Here is a 23,593-nt window from a genome sequence, read left to right as displayed (position 1 = left end):
CAGTGGGAAGTACCCTGAAATATTGACAAAGGGTAGGTAGGGACCCCTGGGAGAGGATCGTCCCAACACCTTAGCAGGCCACTCTTACCCAAGCTTCGAGTACTGTAAAGACACAGTGTTACTGAGATGGCAGCTCTCCCCTCTACCTGCAAAGCGGAGTTCATGAAGCAGGTGTTCCCCAGGTTTCCAAGTCCGCAGAGCCCAGGTTGTATGTGAGACGATGGAGACTCCTGACAATTATATGAAGCAGAGAAGCCAGATCCACTGGAAAACACAACCCACATCAGCAATAAAAGCTAAGTGCTGCATACATGCCCTCAGGGTCATTTTGGGGCTCCTCTGGGGCCTCTAGAATTCTTGTCTGGTAATGATCCCATGATACAAGCTCTCTCTACTCCCTTCTCCAGTCCTCTAGCCACACCATCCACCAACCCTGCCCCTGCCCTTGATTTGACATGATAGCAGGTGATAAGCATATCCTTAAGAGAAGAAATGCTATTTGAATTCTCCACTCTCAGGCTTTGGCAAATGCTAATTTTGTATCCCTCCAGAAGGCTATCTGCCAGGTGATGTCAGGGAAGAACATTGTGGTTACCGAGATCAAGAGCTTGCACCTGTCACCACCCACCAGACCACACTCAGTCTTGACTGTGCCTGAGTGTTCATGCACAGTCTGTCGCTTCACCCTCCTCTTCCATTCCATCTGTGGTGTGTGGCAGGAGCTCCTGAAACACCTGGATAAAGGATCACAGCCATCCAGAGGGAAAACAGGCAGAGCTCTCCCACAGCTGAGCATCATCTCCTTACAGCTATTCTGCCATATGGCCAGCCTGTCCCTTCACAGACAAATGCAGTGACCCCATGACCACCAGTGACTTATACTGTGGGGAAAATACCAGCTCGCAGGAGGTCAAGCAATGTAAGTCAGAACCAGGATGCACACTTTACTGAGGGTATGAAATGGAGTGAGAAACTACATGCAGTGTGTTCCCATGGGGAACCTTAATCCCACTTATGACTAGTGCAGCAGCAGAGGAGCTCTCCAGGTGCAGCCTGGGAAAGGATTCAGAGGAAAGGGAAGCAAAGTGAAAGAGCCTGCTCTTACCCCCTGCTGACACCGGAACTGCGCATCCCAGAGGTGTTAGTGCTATCACCATTTGCAATGGGAGAGGCAGACACTGAGGAATAGGGACTTGCTGATGATTTTGGAGAGGTAGTAAAATTTCTGCTAGGCACAGTGCTTGATCTGGGAGAGAGAAGCAGAAACAATGCTACTGACTTTTTGCAAAAAGCAAGCCCTATCTAATGTCTTAGGTCTCTTCTCAAGAAATAAAGGTTCTCCATATTCAGTTACTTAAAATAAATTGCAAAAAGCCTATTTTCATGCTACCTCAAGATAAATTTTATTTAAACAAGAGTAAAGAAATTAATTGGTCTTCCTGTCTCATTCATCCACATGGACATATACTGAATCTTTTTTTTGAGGAAGATTAGCCCTAAGCTAACTACTGCCAATCCTCCTCTTTTTGCTGAGGAAGACTGGCCCTGAGCTAACATCCATGCTCATATTCCTCTATTTTATATGTGGGACACCTACCACAGCATGGCTTTTGCCAAGCAGTGCCACGTCCGCACCAGGGATCCAAACTGGCAAACCCTGGGCCGCCAAGAAGCAGAACATGCGCACTTAACCGCTGTGCCACCGGGCCGGTCCTACTGAATCTTTCAATAGGATAAACCACAAGCTTGATCTTAGGGCATCCTGGTTTGATCTATAAATCATAAGCTTCCCTGAATTTTAAGAGTTACCAGCAAAAGACATAGAAAAATGGCACTAAGAGATGAATTTCTCCAAAAATACTTGACCCAAATTAAACAGCTGGCTGTAAGTATACTAGAATAGGACAATGGCAATTCGGTTTCACCACGCTATTCAAAGGGAATTACTTTCGTTTCCTCAAATTTACCAAATGTGAGTAATCTCTCTGTTTCCAACTCATGTTTCAATATTTTTCACAGCTTATTTTAGATTTATTCCTACTTTCAGATTAACTCAAGAGCTAACTGCCCCAAATCTTAAATTGATATCAGCTTTATATTAAAATCTGTATAAGAATACGTAGAAGGAAGTGAATCATTCTGCATTGTTTCAAATACATACAACTGTGATTTTCTTTCTAGATTTGGGGTTATTTTTAGAATACAGCAAATAATTAAGATGGGCTATCCTAGCACAGTGCCCAACCTCATGGGATCTGACGTCAACCAGGGTTCCCTGTGAGAAGAAAGCGAATTGTGGCAGCAAAGATAAAGAGTGATTCTGTACCTACATCAGCAGTGGGCAGATGTTAGGAAACTATCCAGGGGTCTAAATGGGCATCAGGAACGGAGTTCTGCTCCATGCTCAGAGGTCACAGTGAGGGAGGGGGAAAGAGGGCTTCCTGGCCTGTCACCTTCCCATAAGGAAATACACCTTCTTTAATCCTGAAGAGCATTTGCTTCACGGAACCTCATCCTCATGCTGCAAAGGAGTCCAAGAACTCAGGCAGCTCACTAAGGGAGACTCGTCAGAGCCAAGGGAGCACTCTTCCACCACACAGATGACATAAGCACACATTTGGGGCCTGTTCAACGTGATGCAGGTATTCCCAGTTTCCTATGCAGACAGGAAAGTCACTACCCAAGCTGGTCTGATATGGCAAACTCAAGTTATCTCAAGTCTGGAGACAGGTAGATACTACAGGATAGTGAAATTCAAATTCTGACACACAGAACCTCAAGGCATTATAGTCTAACACTCCCTTTTCCAGTAACTATTCACTGGTAACTTATTCTAGTTCCTTGAACTTAAAAGGGGAAAAATCCTACCAAGACTTGTCAATTTCTGAGACAACATTTCTGGTTGAAATAAAACAAAGAAAAATTTTATTTGACATTTGTTTAAAATGTCTAGAAAATACTGCCTATAGTTTTCAGAGTAAATTCAATCAAAAGAAAACCAACAAAGAGTACATAAAGATATTTTTTTATATGCTTGAAAATTTACACAACAGTTTTTTAGAAACCCCACTCTTGACCAACAAATCAAAAGAAAGAACTCTGTGCAAAAAAGTGACTTGTGTCTGGGAAATGCTTGGGCACTTGTCATTTGTCATCAGGCAGGCTCAAAGCACACCCTGGGGCGCTGCAGGCTGGGAAATAGGCATCAGTGGGAAACACCTGACTCTCAAGTGCACATATTAGATTAGGTGAGACCTCACTCTCAGTTGTGACTGAGTCTCATGCCACAAGCACTCTAAAAAACAGAGGCTAAACCCCTAAATAAGGATCCCTCTGCTTGTAAAAGACACTCTAGTTAAGCCTCTGGTCTCCCAGCACCTTTCTACTGAGATATTCTCTCCTCCTAGTCATGTAAGATCATTATTAATTACAAATCAAACATGCCCTAGACCAAAGGCTGAGGCCCTATAACATACCCATGCCTGCCCTCCTTGCTCCATTGCACTCTGCTTGCTTCTCAGATGTCCTCCAGGCTAAATGCTGCTCTAAGGATGAGCCCACCCTTTAAGACTGACTCTAAGTATCCCAAGTCCAGCTTCTGGCATTATTATTAAGATAACAATGAACTCTTAGCCAGAACCCTCACTGCCTTCACAACATCCTAAGCTGTCATCTCTCTACACTAACACTGTTAACCCTCATCTGCGTGCACTCACATCTCCATTTCAGGAACACTGACCTCTTCCAACTCCAGGCAGGCAGCCTTTAAAGGAGACCGTGGTACAGAGCTAACCAGGCCTTACAGACCTCATGCAAGTAAAGTTAAGAGAGAGAGAGAGAGAAATGAGGCCAGGTCTACAGAAAACCTTGGAAGCACTAACACAAAGGTTGGAGCAATCCACAAGAGAAAACTATCTGAAAATGCTCAGAATTTACAAGGAGGCCCTCACCAGTCAATAAAAGAGTTGAATGGAAACAATTTCATTATACTATTCTCCTGGCCAGGATATATGTAAATTTGACCAGGATATATGTAAAATTTGGTTTAAAAAAAGGATTAAGCCAGTCAATGACTTTCCCTGGATCACACAGTCACTTGATGTACTTTTCCATTCCCTCCATTTCTATCCCTCTGTGTCTTCTTTGACAGACAATGTATTACTGAACATGGCTGGTTTTTTAAAAAAATCTGACCCAAGAGTTCATGTCTTTTGATTAGCGACTTTAACCTATAGTCTAATTACTGTTACAGCTGAACTTAATTCAGCCTCCTTAGTTCACATTTTCTAATTACCATACTTTTCAGGTGTTCTTTTTTTCCTTCTTTCTTGCCTTCCATTGAATTTTCCTTTTTAGGTGATGCAGTTTCCTGATTCCTCCTATGATACTGTGCTTTATAAGGAGAAATACATATTTTGGTATTGTCCATGGCTCCTGGTACACAGCTCTTAAAAATCTTGCAACTTTCTAAGTGATAAGAGTGATGGGAACATCATTTATTTGTTTTTTCTCCTAGGTTCCTGAAATAGCTCCCAAGTGATAAAGGTGAAAGGAGTTTCTTTTGTTATTTATAACAAGACCTTTCAACCACACTTCAGTTTAAGTTAACAAAGGATGGAGGGCTGGTTGCCAGCGGAACCAACCAGTGATTAGAGGGTTGGAAGTTTCACTCATCCCCTTTACCCTACCTCTAAGGAGGGGCTAGAGACTGAGTTCAGTCACCAAGGGCGAAAAGATTTAATCAATCTTGCCAACTTACAGAAACCTCCATAAAATTCCCTTAAGTAGGTGGTTTGCAAAGCTTCTGAGTTGATGAACACGTAGAGATGCTAGAAGGGTGGCATGCCTGGAAAGAGCATAGAAGCTCCTGGACCCTTCTCCTATACCTTGCCTAAGCATATCTTCCATTTTGCTGTTCCTGAGTTATATCCTTTCATAATAAACGTAATCGAGTAAGTAAACTGTTTTCCTGAGTTCCATGAACTGTTCTAGCAAATTATCAAGCCCAAGGAGGGGGTCATGGGAACCTCTGATTTACAGCTGGTCATCAGAAGCTCAGGTAACAACCTGGACTTGTGACTGGCATCTAAAGTGGGGGCAGTCTTCTGGGACTGAGCCCTTAACCTATGGGATCTGACACTATCTCCAGGTAAACAGTGTCAAGACTGAGTTAAATTGTAGAACACCCAGCTGGTGTCAGAGATTGGTTGATATGGGATAAACCCCGACACGTTTGGTGGCCAGAAATATTCACAGAGTCGAGAAGAAAAAGAGGTGTTTTTTTTCCTTCCACTTCCCAATAGCTATTCTTCCCTTTTTCCTTAGTTCATGAACCGCAATTTTTAGCTGGACACCTTGCAACCCTGCTAAAAGGCATTTCCCAGCCTCCCCGGAAGCCAGGTGTGGTCAAACAATTGGCCAGAGACATGTTACGGGAGGTTTCATGTGTGACTTTCAGGAAACTTCCTTAAAAGGAAGGAGTATGTCCTTCCTGCTTCCTCCTCCTAGCTACCTGAAGGCAGCTATAATCGCCTCAGCTCCAGCAGTCAACCTGGACCATGAGGTGACCACCTTTGAAGTAAAAGCCACACAGCAGAGCAACAGAACAGAGCAGCTGGGTTTCTAAGAATACCAGCACTGGTCTGCTCACCTCAGAAATTCTTTTTAGAAAGACAGACGCATCTATCTTGCTTAACATACTGATTTTCAGGTCTTTGTTAATTCCCACCAAACTTTACCTAATGAACAAAGCACGTTTCAAAGTTACAAATTCTATTTTTATATTTCTGGTAGTTACTTCATTAACTTATTAGGATCTACAACTATTTTTATTTTTCTCCATCAATTACTTAAACTTATAATTATCTACATTCCCCCCAAGAAAAGCAGTTCAGGACATTTTCATCTCTCTCTGCTCTTTACTGCCTCCCATCTCTTCACTTGTCTTCCATGTTGGGATTACCCAGAATTTACTTCTGGATTGTTGCAATACTGTGATTTATAAGAAATATATATTTGGCCATTCAGACGACCAAAACATATTTCTCATATAATATTTGGTCTTCATCTACATTTCCTGGCTCACAGCTCCAAAAACTCTTGGAATTTCCTAAGTGTTCAGAATGATAAAAGTGTCTTGTTTATGTTAACGAAGGTAACTTTTGGATCCCACCCAAGGGTCTGGGCTACTTGCCAAAAGAACCAGCCAGGTGATCAGAGGACTGGAACTTTCAGTCCCACCCCCTGATGTCCAGGTAGCGGAGCAGGGGCTTGAGGTTGAATCAACAGCCAAAGACTGAGTCAATCATGACTACATAATAAAGCCTACATAAAACCCAAAAAGACAGCTCTTAAATCCTTCTTTCTGAGAACTTCCATGCTAGGGAACCAGAATGCTTCCATGTGCCACTGTGCAAGGCCCCAAGCTCCATGAAGACAGAAGCTCCTTTGTTTGGGACCTCGCCCTCCTTATCTCTTCATCTGGCTGTTGATTCATATCCTTTAATGGCCTTTCTAAGAAGTCAGTAATCTAGTGAGTAAACGGGTTTTCTTGAGTTCTATGAACCCTTCTAGCAAATTAATCAAATCTGAGGAGGGGGTCTTAGGAACCTCTGATTTATAGCCAGTTGGTCACAAGTATAGGTTAACAACCTGGACTTGCGACTGGCATCTTGAGTTGAAGGGGGTTGTTGGAACCTGTTCATTGGAACCTCCAGTTTGCAGCCTGTCGGTAGAGAGCAGAGGTACCAACCTGGGTTTTCAACTGGCATCTGAAGAGGAGGGTGGTCTTGTGGGACCAAGCCCTTTATTCATGGAATCTGATTCTATCTCTAGTAGAAAGTGCCAGAATTGAGTGGAATTCCCAGACACCCTGCTGGCGTCCAAGGACTGCTTGTTGGTGTGGGGAAGCCTCCACACACACAGATTGGAATTGGGTCCAGGAACCCTTTGTAATTGTTATTGATATAGGTTGCTTTCTTAAACTTTTCTTATTATTAAACTTTTTATTGAAGTATGACATACAGAAATATATAAATCACGAGAGTACAAGAACCAAGAAATTTTCACCAACAGAATACATCTACGTAACGAGTAACCAGACAAAGAAACAGGACAGCACCAGCCCCCCAGGTGTCCACCTCACACTCCCTAAGTCACACCTTCCCCAAACTAACTACCATCATAACCTTGAGTCCCTAACACTAGTTTTGCCTGTTCTTAAGCTTTATATCAAGAGAATCATATTGCATGCCTTGTATTGTGTCTGGTTTCTCTTATTCAACATTGCTTACTGAGACTCAATGTTGTTGTGGTTACACAAAATTCCATTGTGTGCATCCACCACAAATTATCTATCCACTCTATCATTGGTGGACATTTGGGTTAGGTCCAGCTTCTGACTATGACAAGCAGTGCTGTCTTGAACATCTTTGAACACATATTTAAGTAAATATGGGATGTATTTCTGTTGGTTGTATATCTAGGAGTAGACTGCTGAGCTGTAGAATATGTATATAATTCTTCACTTAGTACTTGTTGCCAAATCTTCTAAAATCACTGTACCAATTTATCTCTCTCATCAGCAGGGTCCAACAATTCGGGTTACTTCACACCTCAACAACACTTAGTACTATCTTTTTCATTTAGCCATTTTGGCAGGTGTGTCAGAAGCAATGCACTGTGGTTTTAATTTGCCATTTCTGGATGACTGCTGAGGTTGAGCACCTCTCCATATGTTCACTAGCCATCCAGATATCCACTTTTGTAAAGTGACTGTTAAAAGGTTTTTTGCCCTCTTTTCTAACAGGGTTGTCTGACTTTTTCTTGTTGACTTGTAGAGGTTTCTTTGAAATTTTGGACATAAGTAATTTGTCAGACGTATGGATTGCAAATATCTTTTCTCACTCTTTTTACTCTTCAATGAACAGAAGTTCTTAATTTAAGTCATCCACACCATCCATTTTTCCTCTATAATGTGTGGTGCTGTGGCTTGTGTAACAAATCTTTCCTTACTCCAAAGTCACAAAACCCTTGCTTTTCCGGTCAAAAGAACACTTCACTAGTTGTGTACTCTCCCTCACACCATATGGATTTTACTGCATGTCCCTGGACTCTAACAGTGCTTCTTCTAAGAGGTTTTCAGGGAGCAGCTCTGCATGGAAAACCCCTTAAGGTCAACAGCTTAGCAGGATATAAAATTCTAGTTTTAAAGTTATTTTGACCTAAAAAAGTCTCTCTTAGATCCATTCTTGCTGTTCAGAAGTTTGATATTAATCTGCGTATTCCTTTTTGACTTTTTCCTTCAAAAGGATTTGGAGGGGCTGGCCCCGTGGCCCAGCGGTTAAGTTTGCACGCTCCGCTTCGGTAGCCCAGGGTTTCACCAACTCGAGTCCTGGGCGCAGACGTGGCGCCTCTGACCAGGCCATGCTGAGGCAGCATCCCACATGCCCCAACTAGCATGACCCACAACTAAAAATGCACCACTATATACTGGGGGTCTTTGGGGAGAAAAAGGAAAAATAAAATCTTTAAAAAAGAAACAAAAACAAAAACACAAAAAGATTTGGAATTTTCTGTACATCTTTGTTAAATTTCTGAAGTGTTTAGATACAGGCTTTCATTTACCTGTTGTGGTTAGCATTCTTTGAGATCTTTCATCTTCTATGATTTCTGAGAAACCCTCAGTCAATACATCTTCTAACATTTTCTTCCCCTTGCTCCCGTCATTTCATTTCTGCTTCTGAGATTCCTATTTTATGGATATTGACATTTCTACTCCCATTCTCCATACCGTTTTTCTCCTATTATCTTCCACCTCTTTATCCCTTCATAACACCTTCTAGAATTCCTCAACCTGATCTTCCAATCTGTTCATTAAGTCTTCAGTTACATCCACTCTGCTACTCAACCCATCCCCTGAATTCTTTGTTCACAAGTATGTCTCCTTGTTCCTGTTTTGTATACCTATTTCCTCCTCTTCTTGAGGATATTCATTATGCTTATTTCATCTTCTTATGAGGCTTGGAACATGAATGCTGCTCCACCTAGCACAGGCTGTCAATTTGTCACTTTCTTTTTTTCATGACTATATTTGTCATCTTCTCATTATAGTTCCCTGTGAGCTGTTCACCAGGTAAGATCACAGTACTGCTCCATTCACCACACCCCCTTCAAAGAGCTCCCTACATCACCAAGAGGCAAAGCTAGAATCCAGAGTCTCACAAGGGCAACAGGGCCTACCACCTTGTCATGTCTCAGGTCTCATCCCTTCAACCTTCCTGTCATCTTTCCTAGCTCCAGCCACAGCAAATTCCTGCTGGTCTTCAACCAGGCCTGCCTCTGCCTCAGGACTTCTGCAGCTGCTGTCACCTCGACCTTACAATGTTATTCTCCCCATTAAGCACCATACTCACTGCTGATTCCCTCACCTCCTTCATGACTATGTTCAAATGGTACCTCCAAGGCCTCTCCACCGTCCTGTTTAAATCTTCCCCTTCCCAAAGCCTAGCACTCGCTGATTTTCTCCTCTGATTTTTTTCCACAGTGCTTAAAAACCATTGGACGGGGCCAGTCCTGCAGCCGAGTGGTTAAGTTTGCGCGCTCCACTTCGGTGGCCCAGGGTTTCACTGGCTGGGATCCTGGGCGCGGACATGGCACCACTCATCAGGCCACGCTGAGGCAGCATCCCACATGCCACAACTAAAATATACAACTATGTACTCGGGGGATTTGGGGAGAAAAAGCAAAACAAAAAAAAAGATTGGCAACAGCTGTTAGCTCTGGTGCCAATCTTTAAAACAAAAACAAAAACAAAAACCATTGGACATGTGTATTTTTCTTATTTATTTCTGCTCTTTGAGGATACTGTGCTTTGTTTACTGCTGTATCCTCAGCATCTAGAACAGTGTCTAGCACTACTGGTGGAGTGGGGAGGGGAACGTGCTTCAGGAATTCCACCTTGGGCTCCCTAGCCATTGGCCACACTTTACCAGGACACTCTTAACCTTCAGGGAATGTCAGTGAGGCACTGCTCTTTTCCAAAAGCTGTCTCCCTTTACTAGAATCTCTTAGGCCTCAGTGTGTAGAAGGGATAGGGAAAAGCAATGCTGGGAAGAGAAAAAGGCACAAAACAGTCTCCCTTGGCTAGTACACCCAGCCTCTTCTGCTCCAAGCTGCCAACCCTATCTCACAGATTGGAATCCAACTCCCTCTGTCTACCTAAGAGGTTCTCACAGTTTCTATGTTATTTTCCCTCAGTTCTGCAGCAATTCCAGTCCCAAGAAGATAGTTAGCAGCCTAGGCTAGTTGTCACAAATTACCAGAAACTTCGTGGCTTAAAACAACACAAATTTATTATTTTACAGTTTTGGAGGTCAGAAGTTCAAAATGATTCTCACTGTGCCAAAATCAAGATGTGGGTAAAGCTGTGTTCCTTTGCGGTGGCTCTAGAGCCTTCCAGAGGCTGCCCACATTCCCTGGTTCACAGCCAGTCAAGTCTTTCTCACATTTCATCACTCTGACTCTGCTTCTGTCCTCACATCTCCTTCTCTGACTTTCCTGTCTCTCTCTTTCATTTATAAAAACTTTTGTGATATACTGGGCCCACTCAGATAATCCAGGATAATCTCACCATCTCAAGATCCTTAATCACATCTTCAAAGTCCCTTTTGCCATATAACTTAACATATTCATAGGTTCTGAGGATTAGGACATGGACATCTTTAGGGGGGGCATTATTCTGCCTAACACAGCTATTTTCTCATCTCGTCAGGAACTGGGTACCAGGGTTTCCTAAACTAGAGGCCACGGCTAGGCCTCAAGGATGTCTGTAAAACCCTTGAGATTGCTGGCAATATGTTGTGTCTTCTTCCATGTTTCTCAAGAGAGAGCTCATAGTTTTCATGATTCTGGAAGGATGGCTACAAGCCCATCACATAAAACAGTCACTGCCCAAGGCCTCACTGAGGAAAGAGAGCAAAGACCACCACTATCCCTATAACTATCAGAATACAGACACAAATTCCCCGTCTTACACCATAAGAAAAATTCATCACCATTTTATGAACCCTTCTCAGGACACGCATAATTCCACACCACACATAAACATCTCCTGAGACAGAGGTACACAGAGTCCCAGTTTAGTAGTAGATTAATTCCCCCAGCAAGTGACAAGGGCAAGAATGAGTAACAAGCCACTGGGTAAAGAGTGAGGTGGGATCAAACTATTACCTTCAAGTCATACAAGACCCCACGCCTGAGCCCTCTTTTTTCCATCAAAGCCTCTAACTATAGATGGAGAAAATAAAAGCCCTTGACAAAAACAAAGCCATTTCTTGGCAGAGCAGCATTCCCAGATCCTGGCCCGTTCTCCTCTCAAATTCTCAACAAGGAGAGCCTTACTGCCTTGTTCACACACCCAGACAACTGTCACTTAGATGGCAGCCCAACCTGCTGCTTACCAAAGGCCAGGGTTATAAAATCCTGGATATAAAATCAAATATGTTTTTTCATCTGATTCAGAAAAATTTTTTCTTAGCACAAATAATTTACTTTAGGTAATGGTGTCTCTCTTAGACCTGTGTGCCCAACTACAAGAGAGGAAAAGTTCACTTACTTTGACTGAAGGGTCTGCCTTGGCCATGTGCCATCTTCATTTTGGGGCTCAATTACTAGCACCTGAGTGAAAGGGAAACCATATGAGGAATATGCAAAACACCTCACTTCTGACATGCTCAGAACCAGAAGATATCTGGCCACACACTGTGGGCGGAGATGCCTGTTGGCATGGCCTGGGCCCTCCTACCTGACCCTGGTATAGCCCAGCATCCTGGACAGTGTTGTCCAGCTTGCTCAACTGCTCATAGGTGTTGCTCATGTATTTGTTCCACAGCCGCGTTTCACGCTCTGCAGGAATGTTAAACAGCTTCCGCATCTCCTTCTCAATGGTTGCTGGGAAAAGACAGAAACATCACTCAGGGCTTTTCCCAGATGCAAGGATAAACACAGCCATGGCAAGCAAACACTCATCCTCCTTTTCAGATGGTCACAGGATGCTTTGGATCAAAAGTTCTGACTGACCTCAGCCCCTTGGTGACTCCTAAGTCCAAACATCTTCCATGGGCGTCCTCTTGCACTCACACACCCAGAAACTTTCCCTATGTTTCTCCTTCTCTGATGATGTGGGTCCCATTTATAGCACAGAAGCAACATGAAAAAGTGAGAAAACTTATCTTTGGAATTAAGACAGATGTGGTTTCAAATACCCGCTTTGCCACTTTCTCACTCAAACTTTTGAATGTTACTTTAACCTCTCTGAATCTGCATTTCTTCATCTGTATTACCATATGCCAAATGGGCAGGGACCACGCCCAGTGTTCTATAGAACATGATTCCCAAACTTAGCTCTCCATAAGAATGTTCTGGGGATTACCAGTTCAGAACTGGTAATCACAACCTGAGATTATCTGGGTAGCAATTCTGAAGAGGGAACCCCAGCTTCCCTCCCATCAGCCACAATGCTCTCTGCACTCTCTCACTGGATATCTGGAACCCCAGCCCAGGTACTTACCGATGGTGTCTGCTTTGCTGAAATGGCAACTCAGCACGTTAGTGGGGTCACTATTCTCACAGAGCTTCAGTTCTAGCAAATACACCTCCACCTTGCAGTGCTTGACAAACAGACCATGCTCTACAACCTGTGAACAAGAGGCATGGGTGAAGAAGCAGTAGTTCCACACTGGGGCAGTTTTGGAATCAACATGTCTCATCAGTGACAAAAGGCAGAATCAACATGATAATCAGTTTCCTTAAGTGATCAGGGGATCAGAAGTACAGATTTAAAGCTGCCAGTATCTGTCCTAGGTGTTTAAAAATCTTTTGTCCACTCACTAGGACCAACCAAGAGCACCTCGATGGAACCAGAGATAGAAATGACACTGCACAACAGGGAAGTCATTGTTCATCTCTAAGTGGGGATCATGACGCTTCCCTTGCAGGCTCTGTCGAATTAGAGGACTAGAGAATATAGTTAAATCCTTTTGCAGAACGCTCACCACATGGCAGCAGAGTGGGCATTAGGGGACGTCTGCAGGAGAATGGCATGCCCCTAACCTTCTGAGCTCTAACCCCTCTCAGGATCCCAGGTTTCAAGCTGGAGAAAGAAGGCAGTCCTGGCCCTGAAGAATGACTCTTAGAAGCATGGCTTCAGGATTGCAATTCTTCCCTACTCTGCTAAGGAGAACTACACACCAGGCAGAGTGAGAAATTTATCCAACTACTATATTTTGGCAGGCACGCAGGCTCCTGTGATTTCCCCTCTGGTAGGACAAGAAAAAAACTCTGGGACTCAACGTAGTAGTCTTCTCATGAGTCCTGTCTACCAGAGGAGTTAACAATCTGGGTTTCTATCCCAGGGCCTACCTTTCCTCAAGAGGCTATTCTCTAGGCTATGAACACTTGCTTTTTGAGATACTCATCAGTGTGGCCCAAGACTCCCAAGCACAGGGGAAAAAACAGTATCAGAAAGGTTGTAAGATAAACAAGAAGCAGTACATTACTGTATGTCCATATGACCCCAAGTGAACTTTCTCTCATAGAGCCTTCCAGAAAGTGCTCTCACGGCACCAGGGGACTCATCCCAAGGCACTGGGCAGCTCTGATGTTTGGAGGCCACTCATTGTAACATCCTGGGTGAGCAGCCTCACTCACCACCACTCACAACCACAATTCCCTAAAGAGAACCAGAAACAAGGCCTCAAATACCTCCATTCAACCACTTAGGGACATCCAGTACCCCAGGAAACCAACACCAGTCAGTGTCCCCCAGGGAGCACTTGCAGACACTGACCAGTGGGTGTGACAATTCATGTACTCACTTTTCTGACGATGGGCTGCTGGCCTTCTACACAGCCATACCAGTTTAGTAACTTATTCCATGCCTCAGTTGGGACCAATACATAGTCCAATTCATCAATTAAATGTTCTTTCAATGTCTGGCTCTCAGGATCTGAGAAAGGAAAACAGCACATAACTCACTGCTCTTCTCCCCAGAAATGTTTGTTTTACATGACTCTTACGTACTTATTTATAGGAATTTAAGTATTTATAGAAACAGGACAGAAAATCCCAAAACTCTGTCACTGGCCATAACACAGCACAGACTTGACTAGTCTTTGCTTTCAGATATGCTTTCTGAACATTTTATGAGGAACTTATATTTCTTCTATAATTGGAAAGAGAAGGTAGGATAAAAGAGAAAAACTCTAGTTTACATTTTCAAAGTGCTTTCAGCTTCCACAATTAAAATAGTTAATTATGAATATTTAACATAATATTCTGTTTAGTGAAACTGCATTAAGGTCAGATATCATCTTCCCCTGAAAGATTTACTAAGAAAGCAGGGCCAGCCCCAGTGGCCTAGTGGTTAAGTTCAGTGCACTCTGCTTTGGTGGCCCAGTTTCAGTTCCCAGGCACAGACTATACCGTTCTGTTAGTGGCCATGCTGTGCTGGCAGCCCACATACTAAAAAAAGAGGAAGATTGGCATAGCTGATAGCTCAGGGCAAATCTTCCTCAGGAAAAAAAAAAACCCAATGTGAATATGCTTAATACTACTGAACTGTATACTTAAAAATGGTTAAGATGCTAATTTTATGTTATGTGTATTTTACCATAATTGAAAAATAAAAGGTGGATCCTCCTCATTGATGAGCCAACCACTTTCCACAGCAGCTCTAGCATGATTATTATTATTATTATTATTTTAGAAAGATTAGCCTGAGCTAACTACTGCCAATCCTCCTCCTTTTGCTGAGGAAGACTGGCCCTGAGCTAACACCCATGCCCATCTTCCTCTGCTTTATACATGGGATGCCTACTACAGCATAGCTTTTGCCAAGCAGTGCCATGTCTGCACCTGCGATCCGAACCGGCGAACCCCAGGCAGCTGAGAAGCGGAATGTGCAAATTTAACTGCTCTGCCACCGGGCCAGCCCCTAGCATGATTATTAACACTGAGAGACCACACCCTTTCTGTTTGGCAACAAGATGGTCCAGGGGCAGTATTTATCAGTCTGTATGAGACAAGAGCTTCCAAAAACAACTGACACCTGAACTCCAAACTTTTCTCTGATTTACAAATTAAAACTCATAAAAGTTATCCACTTACTGTCTTACTTGGGGAGAAACACCTTCTTCATTTCTAACACTAAACACTACGCAGATCTGGCCACCTGTACTGTGCCAAACAGCAACCAGAAACCTTCAAATGTGGGAAAGAAACCAACAGCTTTCAGCATCCTCAACCCAAAGTACATCAATCCTACAGGGCTCTTTCCCCTCTGGGGCTGAGTGACAATTTCCCCAAACATGTCATTCTTATGACCCTATAGCAAATGCAGAAGACTTAATTGAATTTTCAATGCAGTCACTATTCTCACTCAAAACTAGATCATTCAAGGGCATCATGCTAAACATCACATAAGGGTTCTAAAATGAGGATTTAGCCTCTGAAAATGTCTTCAACAAAGAGGCAAATAAAGGGGGAAAATAGGAGCACAGCTTGGTCAAAGTGTAGGGGTTCTATCTGATATACAGCAGGAGCAAAGGTGTCAATGAGACAAGGGGTGCTCGAGAGACAACATCAGCAAGGGTATGTTCTACCCTCTCCTTCCTGCACTTTCAAGAGCCCCCTCCAGGCCACTCCATGACCCTCGGTGGAAGGCAGCCAGACTGGGACTGGCAGGTGACTGAGAGCCTAGGAATTAACAGGGACCTCATTCACCAGAGAGAGGTCATTCCTGCACTGTCAGTGTTCCAGGATCTGACTGGAATGCAATTTTCACTTCCCAAGCATACAGCAAATGTTTCAAGCCAAAACCAGGTGACATCAAATCGGGGGACATGCCCTTAGCTGAAGGTCATGCAAAATGACTTCAGAGGGCCCCTCCAGCTCTAGGATTCTCATCACTATTACTATTAAAAGTCAAGAATACACTTTTTCAAAAAAACAGAAGAGAGGGAAAAGGAGAAAGCACAAACATAACACAATGATCCCTTGTGGCAACTTCATGGTATAATGCCTACATCAGGAAACAAAGCATATGACATTGTTTATTATGTTATTTAGATCTACCCTAAAACAATGTCTGCATTGAAGCCTTACTCATTTTTAAAAACACTCAGGTTAGTGATAGGTACTTGGATCAAGCCTCATGCATTGTCTGCCTTTCTGCTGCCCTGATTTTGGGCACAGGCAACAGATCACCTCTGTCCTGTTTGCAAGGGAGTCTAACGTCAGGCAGAATAAAGCCTAGGAAAGGCCAACTGTCATTTCTGCATTTATAGGGGCAAGCCAAACTCAGGTGTGTCATACATCACTTTTTCAATCACTTCTTCCATTGGGAGCTAACTGTAACCATAACTCTACTGACCTTCCACCTCTCCTCACACTACTTCTATGACAAACATAGGCCACCACGGGAATGTTTGATGAATGTTGACAGGTCTACAATTTGCTCCACTGCAAAGGTAACACAAAAAATTCTGGTTCCAAAATTTCAGATTCCAGATGCGACTTCAAAATATTATTTCTTTCCATTCCATATACTAATCTGAAATCTGAAATCTCTAGCAGAACTAATTTAAAAAAAAAAAGATTTAAAATGCTAGAAGCATGCTCTTGTTACAAACAGTTAATTTAGGAAAAAAGCAGCTTAACTTCTATCTGAGGGTCGCAAAGACTTCTGCTATAGACACAAATTGAGGACACTTGTTTCTATCCCCTCACAATTGGAATGCCAGGTTCACACTGTCCGTGTTACAGATAAACATGACCTTAGGTCATCGCCCAGATGGATATTTCAGTTAGAAAAGCAATAGGATACTACACCTGAAAAAAGTCCAGAGTTATCTATCGGGCCGGGAAATAAGTTGTGTTCACCCACGTTGTACATATCCCAGCTGTCAAAGCCCACATACTTCTTCCACTGCTTGAACCACCGGCTGTCAATAAGATACCTAGAGACAGACAAAAATTTACTATACCAGAAAAGCTGAGGTTGTAAGTTTCTGCAGGTGCTCCCTTAATATTTTTTATGGTCTTTCCACTTGGGGAACAAGCAATCCCCACTAAAAAACACACTCACAAAAGCAGGAGCAGGGCTAGGGCCTACATGGCACAGAGAGCCTGGGCCAGAGCAGGCATCCATTAACGAATTGATTGTTGAAAGAATGAATATATGAAAGGAAGGAAATGATTGACTTCAAAATGCTTATTTAAAGGAAGTCTTTCTACAGGCAAAAATCTTGTTTGCTAATGACCAAGTCATTAACTTCATAAGGATCTTTATAGAGGTCCTGGTCCAGGTAGGCAGTTTGGTTACACTGCTCTGCTTGATGCGAATAGCATTAAACTAATTTCATTTCTGAAAATGGGATGATAACATCCCACACTTCAGTTTTCCTTTGAGGACCCAACAAGATATAAAAAAATGTGGGTACATATGTTTGGAAATACATGTACATATACACACACACACATACATGTATATACACACACATACATATATATATATATGATAGTGTCTAGGTATGTTTAGCTTGTCAAAAAGCATTAAGTTGATCTGGTTATATTTTAAAAGTATCACTATGCTGTTTTACAATTAAGACAGAAGGAAAAGGGAAACCTCTGTGGGGAAACAAAGCACAACAATTATATTGGTAAGTCCTTCAAATTTTATAACCAACAAACTTCAGAGGAGATCAGGCAGCTTCCCAGAGGCCACATGAATCTATAAATACACCCAAATCTCTAAAATGCTCTTTTCCCTCCAAGAAAACAAAACCCTCCAAACACTTTCTGTGTGTGATTTTAGTCTATCTCAAACTTCCTCTGCTTCTGCTGAGTATTCTTCATACATCACTCCTATGCCGGATAACTTCTAAAAGTACTTCTGCTTACCCCGCCTTTCACAGCTTGGCCAGCTCAGGAACACCGTAAGGCCACATCTGAATTCCTCTTAACCCCAACCTCTCTCTTCGCTGCTCATTCCTCTGTCATTTTAAGTGGCCTTATCATGGTTTCTTTAAGAGGGACGCTCAATCATGTTCAATGCAAAGCCAAGCCTCAGTTTTCTACTTCCACACAATAACACCACCCGCGAATCTCTTCACTATTGGAAATACTGTCCCTTCCCTAAACAATTTATTAAGAAAGCTCTTGTCTCAGACTTGCTTTTCCAAACCCTAGACTTTTAATCTTCTTTTTATCTGGGCTGTAGGCTACCCTCCTCTTCCAATTCGAAACGCTGCTGCAAAATTATTTTGACATTTGCTACCAAAATAACCTGAGGCTTTCAGATATCTGTTCGGCAGTTTACAAGTTACAAAATATGTATTTCTAATCTTCGTCTTAACCCACTGAGGACGGAGGGCCAAATATTGCTACTCCGGTTTTAACAGTAAGGAACCGGGGTCCGTGAGGTGTTGACGCCTTTACCCAAGGTCACACAGCGAGTCCTCGGAGTAAAGGGCTCTTCCCATCCTGAAGGTCCCCGTGAGCATTCCCCTTTTCTTCATCCTGCGGCCTTGTCCCCGCCGGGTCCGCCTCCTGGGGCTCCGTAAGGACCGGGACGACCCTCAGCTCCGCCCACCCTTCCCCAGAGACGATCCTCGGGTCCTTCTCCTGAGGGGTGGGGGTCAGGGTCACTAACTCTCTCAGGGTCACTAACATCGCCTCTGGCCGGTTCCCACCCAAGGCGATAAAGGCGGGCCTGAGAGCCAGAGCTCCGGCCCCCGGCCTCTGCGGCGGAAAAACGGGCTCGGCGCTCACCACTGCGCCCCTCGTTGGAGCGTGGTCCTCATCAAGGCCCCGAGCTCGGATTTCTGGGTCTCTGCATCCGGTCGCTCACAGCAGCCTCCGCCTTCCGCCATCTCGTCCACTGCCCCGGCCTAGCCGGCCCGGACGTCCGCCTGGCGCACGGCGTGCTGGGGGCCGCGCCCATCCACGCACGCACGCACGCACGCGCGTGAGCGCGCCCAAGCCCACCCCTTCGCGGGCTTGAGTGCCTGCCCCGCGCTGCTTTCTATCTTCTCTGCTTGGGCGGCGCCCCTATTCCTCCGGTACGCGGGGGACCAGGGAGGGAGCCGGAAGAGGTGGTAGACGCCGGAGAGGGAGCCGCTGCTCCTCCAGTCCTAAAGGCCGCTCCGCGGCGTGGCCATCTGGTAGCCCGCGACCCTCTGGCACTCCGTCCTGGCCTGCGGGGTTATTCTGGTCTTAAATAAACGCAGCAACCGGTGCGAGAAGCCCTGGAACTCTATTTTCTTGTCATTCCTGCCATTCTGCTTTCAGCAGAGACCTTAGGCGAGTCCTTAACTGCACAAAAGCGGGATCGGTATTCCTGTCCTGGAGGCCCTACAGGGATTTTGGTGAGTGCCTGGTGCAGCAGCGCCTTGGGACCGGGACTCGACGGTGTGGTCTAGTCGTTAACAACGTCCCAAACAGTCCACGCCGGAATCACCTGGCCCACGGCAGAATTCCACAAGCCCTCCCCCACTGCTGAGCTAGGTACTTGCGTTGTCAGGGAGACAAGCAGCTGCAGAGTGTCAACGTAACGTGGGAAGGAGAGGTCCAGGTGTGTTCTCCATATAAAAGGTGCCTAGGAGTCTTAATTTGTTACTGCAACAAGGTACAATGTCCTGAACACTGTGTGTTTTCCTCTTAACCCTGCATACAAAAAATACAGCTCTCCTCTGGAGTGGGTAGTAAGCCCACAGCAACGACGATGCCAGGCAGCTGGTCTGCATGAGTCTCCATTCACTTGTCTAGCAGTTCTTGCTCTCAGAGAAAAGTAAGATAAATAAGACCCAATACCTGCACTTACACAGTCTAACAGAGGACAAGAAATCTTCCACAAATAACCCCAGTGCCAAGCAGTGTGTGGTAAGTGCCATTGAATATGAACCAAAGACTGGGCCTGGAGCTGTCAAAGGGAGCCTTTGACTTGCGTAGCATTTGAATGTGGTCTTGAAGAAAGCATAGAAATGATGGTGCCTGTTACAGGAGGGGAGACTAGAGTTTCTCGAACAAGCAGGGCAGGATCAAAGAGCGTTAGGCCAACTGAGCTGGGCACAGAGTACTGAAAGAGCCTGAGATCTAAAGCTAGACAGGAGGCCGGAGGGGCCCCATGTCCTGCCTTAAATGGCCCACAGATATTGTAGGAGATTTTGGAGCAGAGACAAAATGGCTGAGGGTGCATTACACCAAAAATGGTGCAGCCCAGAAACCTATTAGTAACATTTCACTGGAGGGGTAGCTATGAGGGAGGAGAGGAGAAACACACGAGCCATGTTCAATGTTAGGGGTGGAGGAGGGAGAGCTGGCCTGGTGAAGGTGTGGTAGGTCATCTGAACAGATTTACTATTTTTATGTTGGGTTTTGGCTAATTTAAATTAATTTGCACTCCCTGGAACATCTATCATGCATCATCTGGTAACAGATGCCTCCTGGCAGTTGTGTAGATAGCAGGGGAAAATAAATTTGGAATTGAAACTGCCTTGAATAACCATGTATCAATTAATCCCCTGCAGATAAGGTACAGCATTCAATAATTCTACATCTACGGAGCCAACCCTGACAAGTGCCCTTCTGTGAAAGTTCTTTGAAATTGTTAAAAATGTTATCAAATGAGACGAATGGATAAAGAAGATGTGGTACATATATACAATGGAATACTACTCAGCTGCAAAACAGAACAAAATCATTCCATTTGCAATAACATGGATGGACCTTGAGAGAATTAAGTGAAATAAGCCAGCAAGAGAAAGATAATCTGTGTATGACTCCACTCATATGAGGAATTTAAAACTATGGACCAAGAACAGTTTAGTGGATACCAGGGGAAAGGTGGGGTGGGGAGTGGGCACAAAGGGTGAAGTGGTGCACCTACAACATGACTGACAAACATTAATGCACAATTGAAATTTCACAAGATTGTAACCTATCAATAACTCAATAAAAAAAAACTGGAAAAAAAAATGTTATCAAATGAGAAACACTACCTTTAGTCCTGTTATTTATGGAAAACGAAAGTTGGGTTACCGACATTACTTCAGAACCTACATTAGAGGGTGTCTGCTTCCCTCTTCTTTTTTTAGCAGTTTCTTCTCTACCATTTATGGCATGGGTCAGTCTTAAGGAAGCAGAAGTAGGACAAGTACTCAGCACCACTAGAAAGAGGGACAAAATCTAATTTTAAAAATGAAAACTTTGGAAAATCTTTTTAAGCCTGGATCTCTTCAGTGCTATTAAATAGCTATAAAAATAGTCTGCCAATTATGGGTAGCTCCTAAAAATTTATATTAAGATTACACAGTGCCAGTAGTTAAAATGCAAGGAATAAAGTGAAACTTTAAAGTCAGAAGATCCTCATTTCCAAAGTTTTAAAACTTTTTTTTTAAATTTTTTTTTTTAAAGATCGGCACCTGAGCTAACAACTCTTGCCAATCTTTTTTTTCTTTCTCCTGCTTTATCTCCCCAAATCCCCCCGGTACATAGTTGTGTATCTTAGTTGCACATCCTTCTAGTTGTGTCATGTGGGATGCCGCCTCAGCATGGCCTAATGAGTGGTGCCATGTCTGCACCCAGGATCTGAACCAGTGAAACCCTGGGCCGCTGCAGTGGAGTGCGCAGACTTAACCGCTCGGCCACGGGGCCGGCCCCTAAAACTTTTTTTTAATATTTTTAATATTTTTATTTTTTATTTTTGAGGAAGATTAGCCCTGAGCAAACATCTGCTACCAATCCTCTTTTTGCTGAAGAAGACTGGCCCTGAGCTGACATCCGTGCCCATCTTCCTCTACTTTATATGTGGGACGCCTACCACAGCATGGCTTGCCAAGCAGTGCCATGTCCACACCCAGGATCTGAACCGGCGAACCCCGGGCTGATGAAGTGGAACGTGTGAACTTAACTGCTGCGCCACCGGACCAGCCTGCTTAAAACTTTTTTAGTGAGTTTGATTAAAATGTTAAAAATTGATAACTGGGAACAATGATCTTCCTGTGTGTTCCCACTATTGTGGGAGTGACCTGTGGATTTGGGAGGAAATGAATTGAGTGATTCAGCTCAGGAGATGTTCTGGCCCCAGGGCTGTGTTCTCTGTTTGGCCATTTACCCTAGGGAGAGGTGCAGGCTTAGTAGGACACTCACTTGGCCCCATAACCAAACCCCACAACTGAATAACCCACCCATTGCCATGGGAGTTTGGGCCAGAAGAATAGGAAAGAAAGCAGGAAGGGAGCTAAAGGGAACGGGCCTGGCTGTTTGGTCACATACTATTTGATCTTGGACTGTGGTGATCTAACTGAGGGTTTGTAACGCCTGGGTGTGTGAACTTCAAGCTTTATTTTGTTGCAAGTCATAAAATTCTGACCTTGACTGGCACTATGGCTTGCTCTCCACCTAGCTGGAGTTGGCCTTCCCATGTCACCCTTTGTCCACACTTGGCCAGCAGTCACAGAGCACATGTGGCAGTAGTCACAAATATTGGGCACCTTGTGATTAAAGGTGGCATCAGGAGAGAAATATTTTTGTTTTCTTTGTGCCTGTGCTTCCTTAACCTGCCCAGGGGACTGTGAAAAAATAAAAAGCTCTAGAAGTACATTTTAGAAGTATTAAACATCTTATCAGTGACATTATAACCTCTGTTATATAAGGATTAGGTTACTGAGGAAGGTGACAAAGGCAAAAACCTGAACCACTCTCACAGAGGGAAAGTGGGATCACCTTTCCTATGTTGGAAACTCATGCTGTTTGCTCAGATTCTGTTCTGGTTATGCCACTGTTGGTGGCCAGCCCTGCCCAGATGGGGAGTGTGGCACCCTGCACCCAGTTGTGGCCAGTGCCTTCTCTTCCTCCTCTAATTCTGTTACCATCAATGTCTTAACCATAAACAGGTATTTAGATGTTAATTGTGTGTGTGCCATTTGCACAGAGCAGATTCTCAGTAAGCATTTCTTGGATGAATTAATGAAAGAATTATCCAGATATTAATGGCTTTTTCATTTGACTAATAATCTGTTAGATGCTTACAGTCCCCACCCTCCAGGGGTTCACAGCCAATGTGATTGGGGAAGATGTTTTCACATGTAATTATAGTGTCATGTGTTGTGTGATAAAAGTGCTACAGGAACATGGAAGGTGATGTTGCAGACACTTTGTTGGGAAAGAAACTTAAGCAACTGGTGTAGGGAGCAAAGGCATGCTTTGCTTAACATTCTCTTTGGCCTGCCTCTGGGGATGCGTGATGAGTCTGCAAAGGTATGCTCAGGGAACCAGGGCTTCTTTAGATTCACACACACACACGTACACAGGCATAGTCACATGCTGGGGTCAGAGGAGGCTGGGGTAACAAGTGCTTTCTCTGCAGGGAGACTCACATCCTCTCCACTTGCCTTCCTGAGGAGCCAGGTGGCTTGCAGGACTGTAGGAAACCATCCACAGTGGTCTGCACATGCCCCTGGATACTGCTCGGACTCTAGGCATTTGGATAAAATGGGTCTGTTTTGTGGTGTCCTCCCCTGGCCTTGCTGGCCAC

The 23,593-nt window shown here is 44.1% G+C and overlaps 1 protein-coding gene and 1 long non-coding RNA gene across 19 annotated transcripts in view; one reads left to right on the top strand and one right to left on the bottom strand.

The window, feature by feature from the left end:
• USP4 (ubiquitin specific peptidase 4) overlaps window positions 1-19,000 on the bottom strand; it is a 42,757-nt gene extending 23,757 nt beyond the window's left edge. For 5 of the 17 annotated variants that reach the window (XR_011526982.1, XR_011526980.1, XR_011526983.1 and 2 more), the window contains exons 1-8: window positions 18,829-19,000; window positions 16,888-17,015; window positions 13,875-14,005; window positions 12,569-12,695; window positions 11,804-11,949; window positions 11,615-11,676; window positions 1,106-1,246; window positions 147-264 (exon numbers count right to left, since the gene is read on the bottom strand). Coding sequence is in view for 9 of the 17 variants with exons in the window: in XM_008523963.2 (XP_008522185.1) it covers window positions 147-264; window positions 1,106-1,246; window positions 11,615-11,676; window positions 11,804-11,949; window positions 12,569-12,695; window positions 13,875-14,005; window positions 16,888-17,015; window positions 18,829-18,929 (954 nt within the window). In the remaining 8 variants the exon portion in view is untranslated. Of the gene's footprint in view, window positions 1-88; window positions 265-1,105; window positions 1,247-11,614; window positions 11,677-11,803; window positions 11,950-12,568; window positions 12,696-13,551; window positions 13,730-13,874; window positions 14,006-15,165; window positions 15,254-16,887; window positions 17,016-18,828 lie in introns of those variants that run through there. The other 12 variants (XR_011526984.1, XR_011526981.1, XM_008523964.2 and 9 more) reach the window with 8 other exon arrangements.
• Window positions 19,001-19,042: 42 nt separating this feature from the next.
• LOC103553404 (uncharacterized) lies at window positions 19,043-21,050 on the top strand. 2 transcript variants are annotated; one of them, XR_545459.2, is made up of 3 exons: window positions 19,043-19,424; window positions 19,742-19,938; window positions 20,586-21,050. It is a non-coding gene; the product is annotated as an uncharacterized lncRNA (long non-coding RNA). The 2 variants fall into 2 exon arrangements; XR_545458.2 differs by having other exon boundaries at window positions 19,045-19,630.
• The last annotated feature ends 2,543 nt before the right edge of the window (window positions 21,051-23,593 follow it).

Source organism: Equus przewalskii, chromosome 15 (assembly GCF_037783145.1).
Source record: "Equus przewalskii isolate Varuska chromosome 15, EquPr2, whole genome shotgun sequence".
Taxonomy (NCBI): Eukaryota; Metazoa; Chordata; class Mammalia; order Perissodactyla; family Equidae; genus Equus; species Equus przewalskii.
Note: the sequence above shows the minus strand (reverse complement) of the source record. Positions and strands in the feature narration are given on the sequence as shown.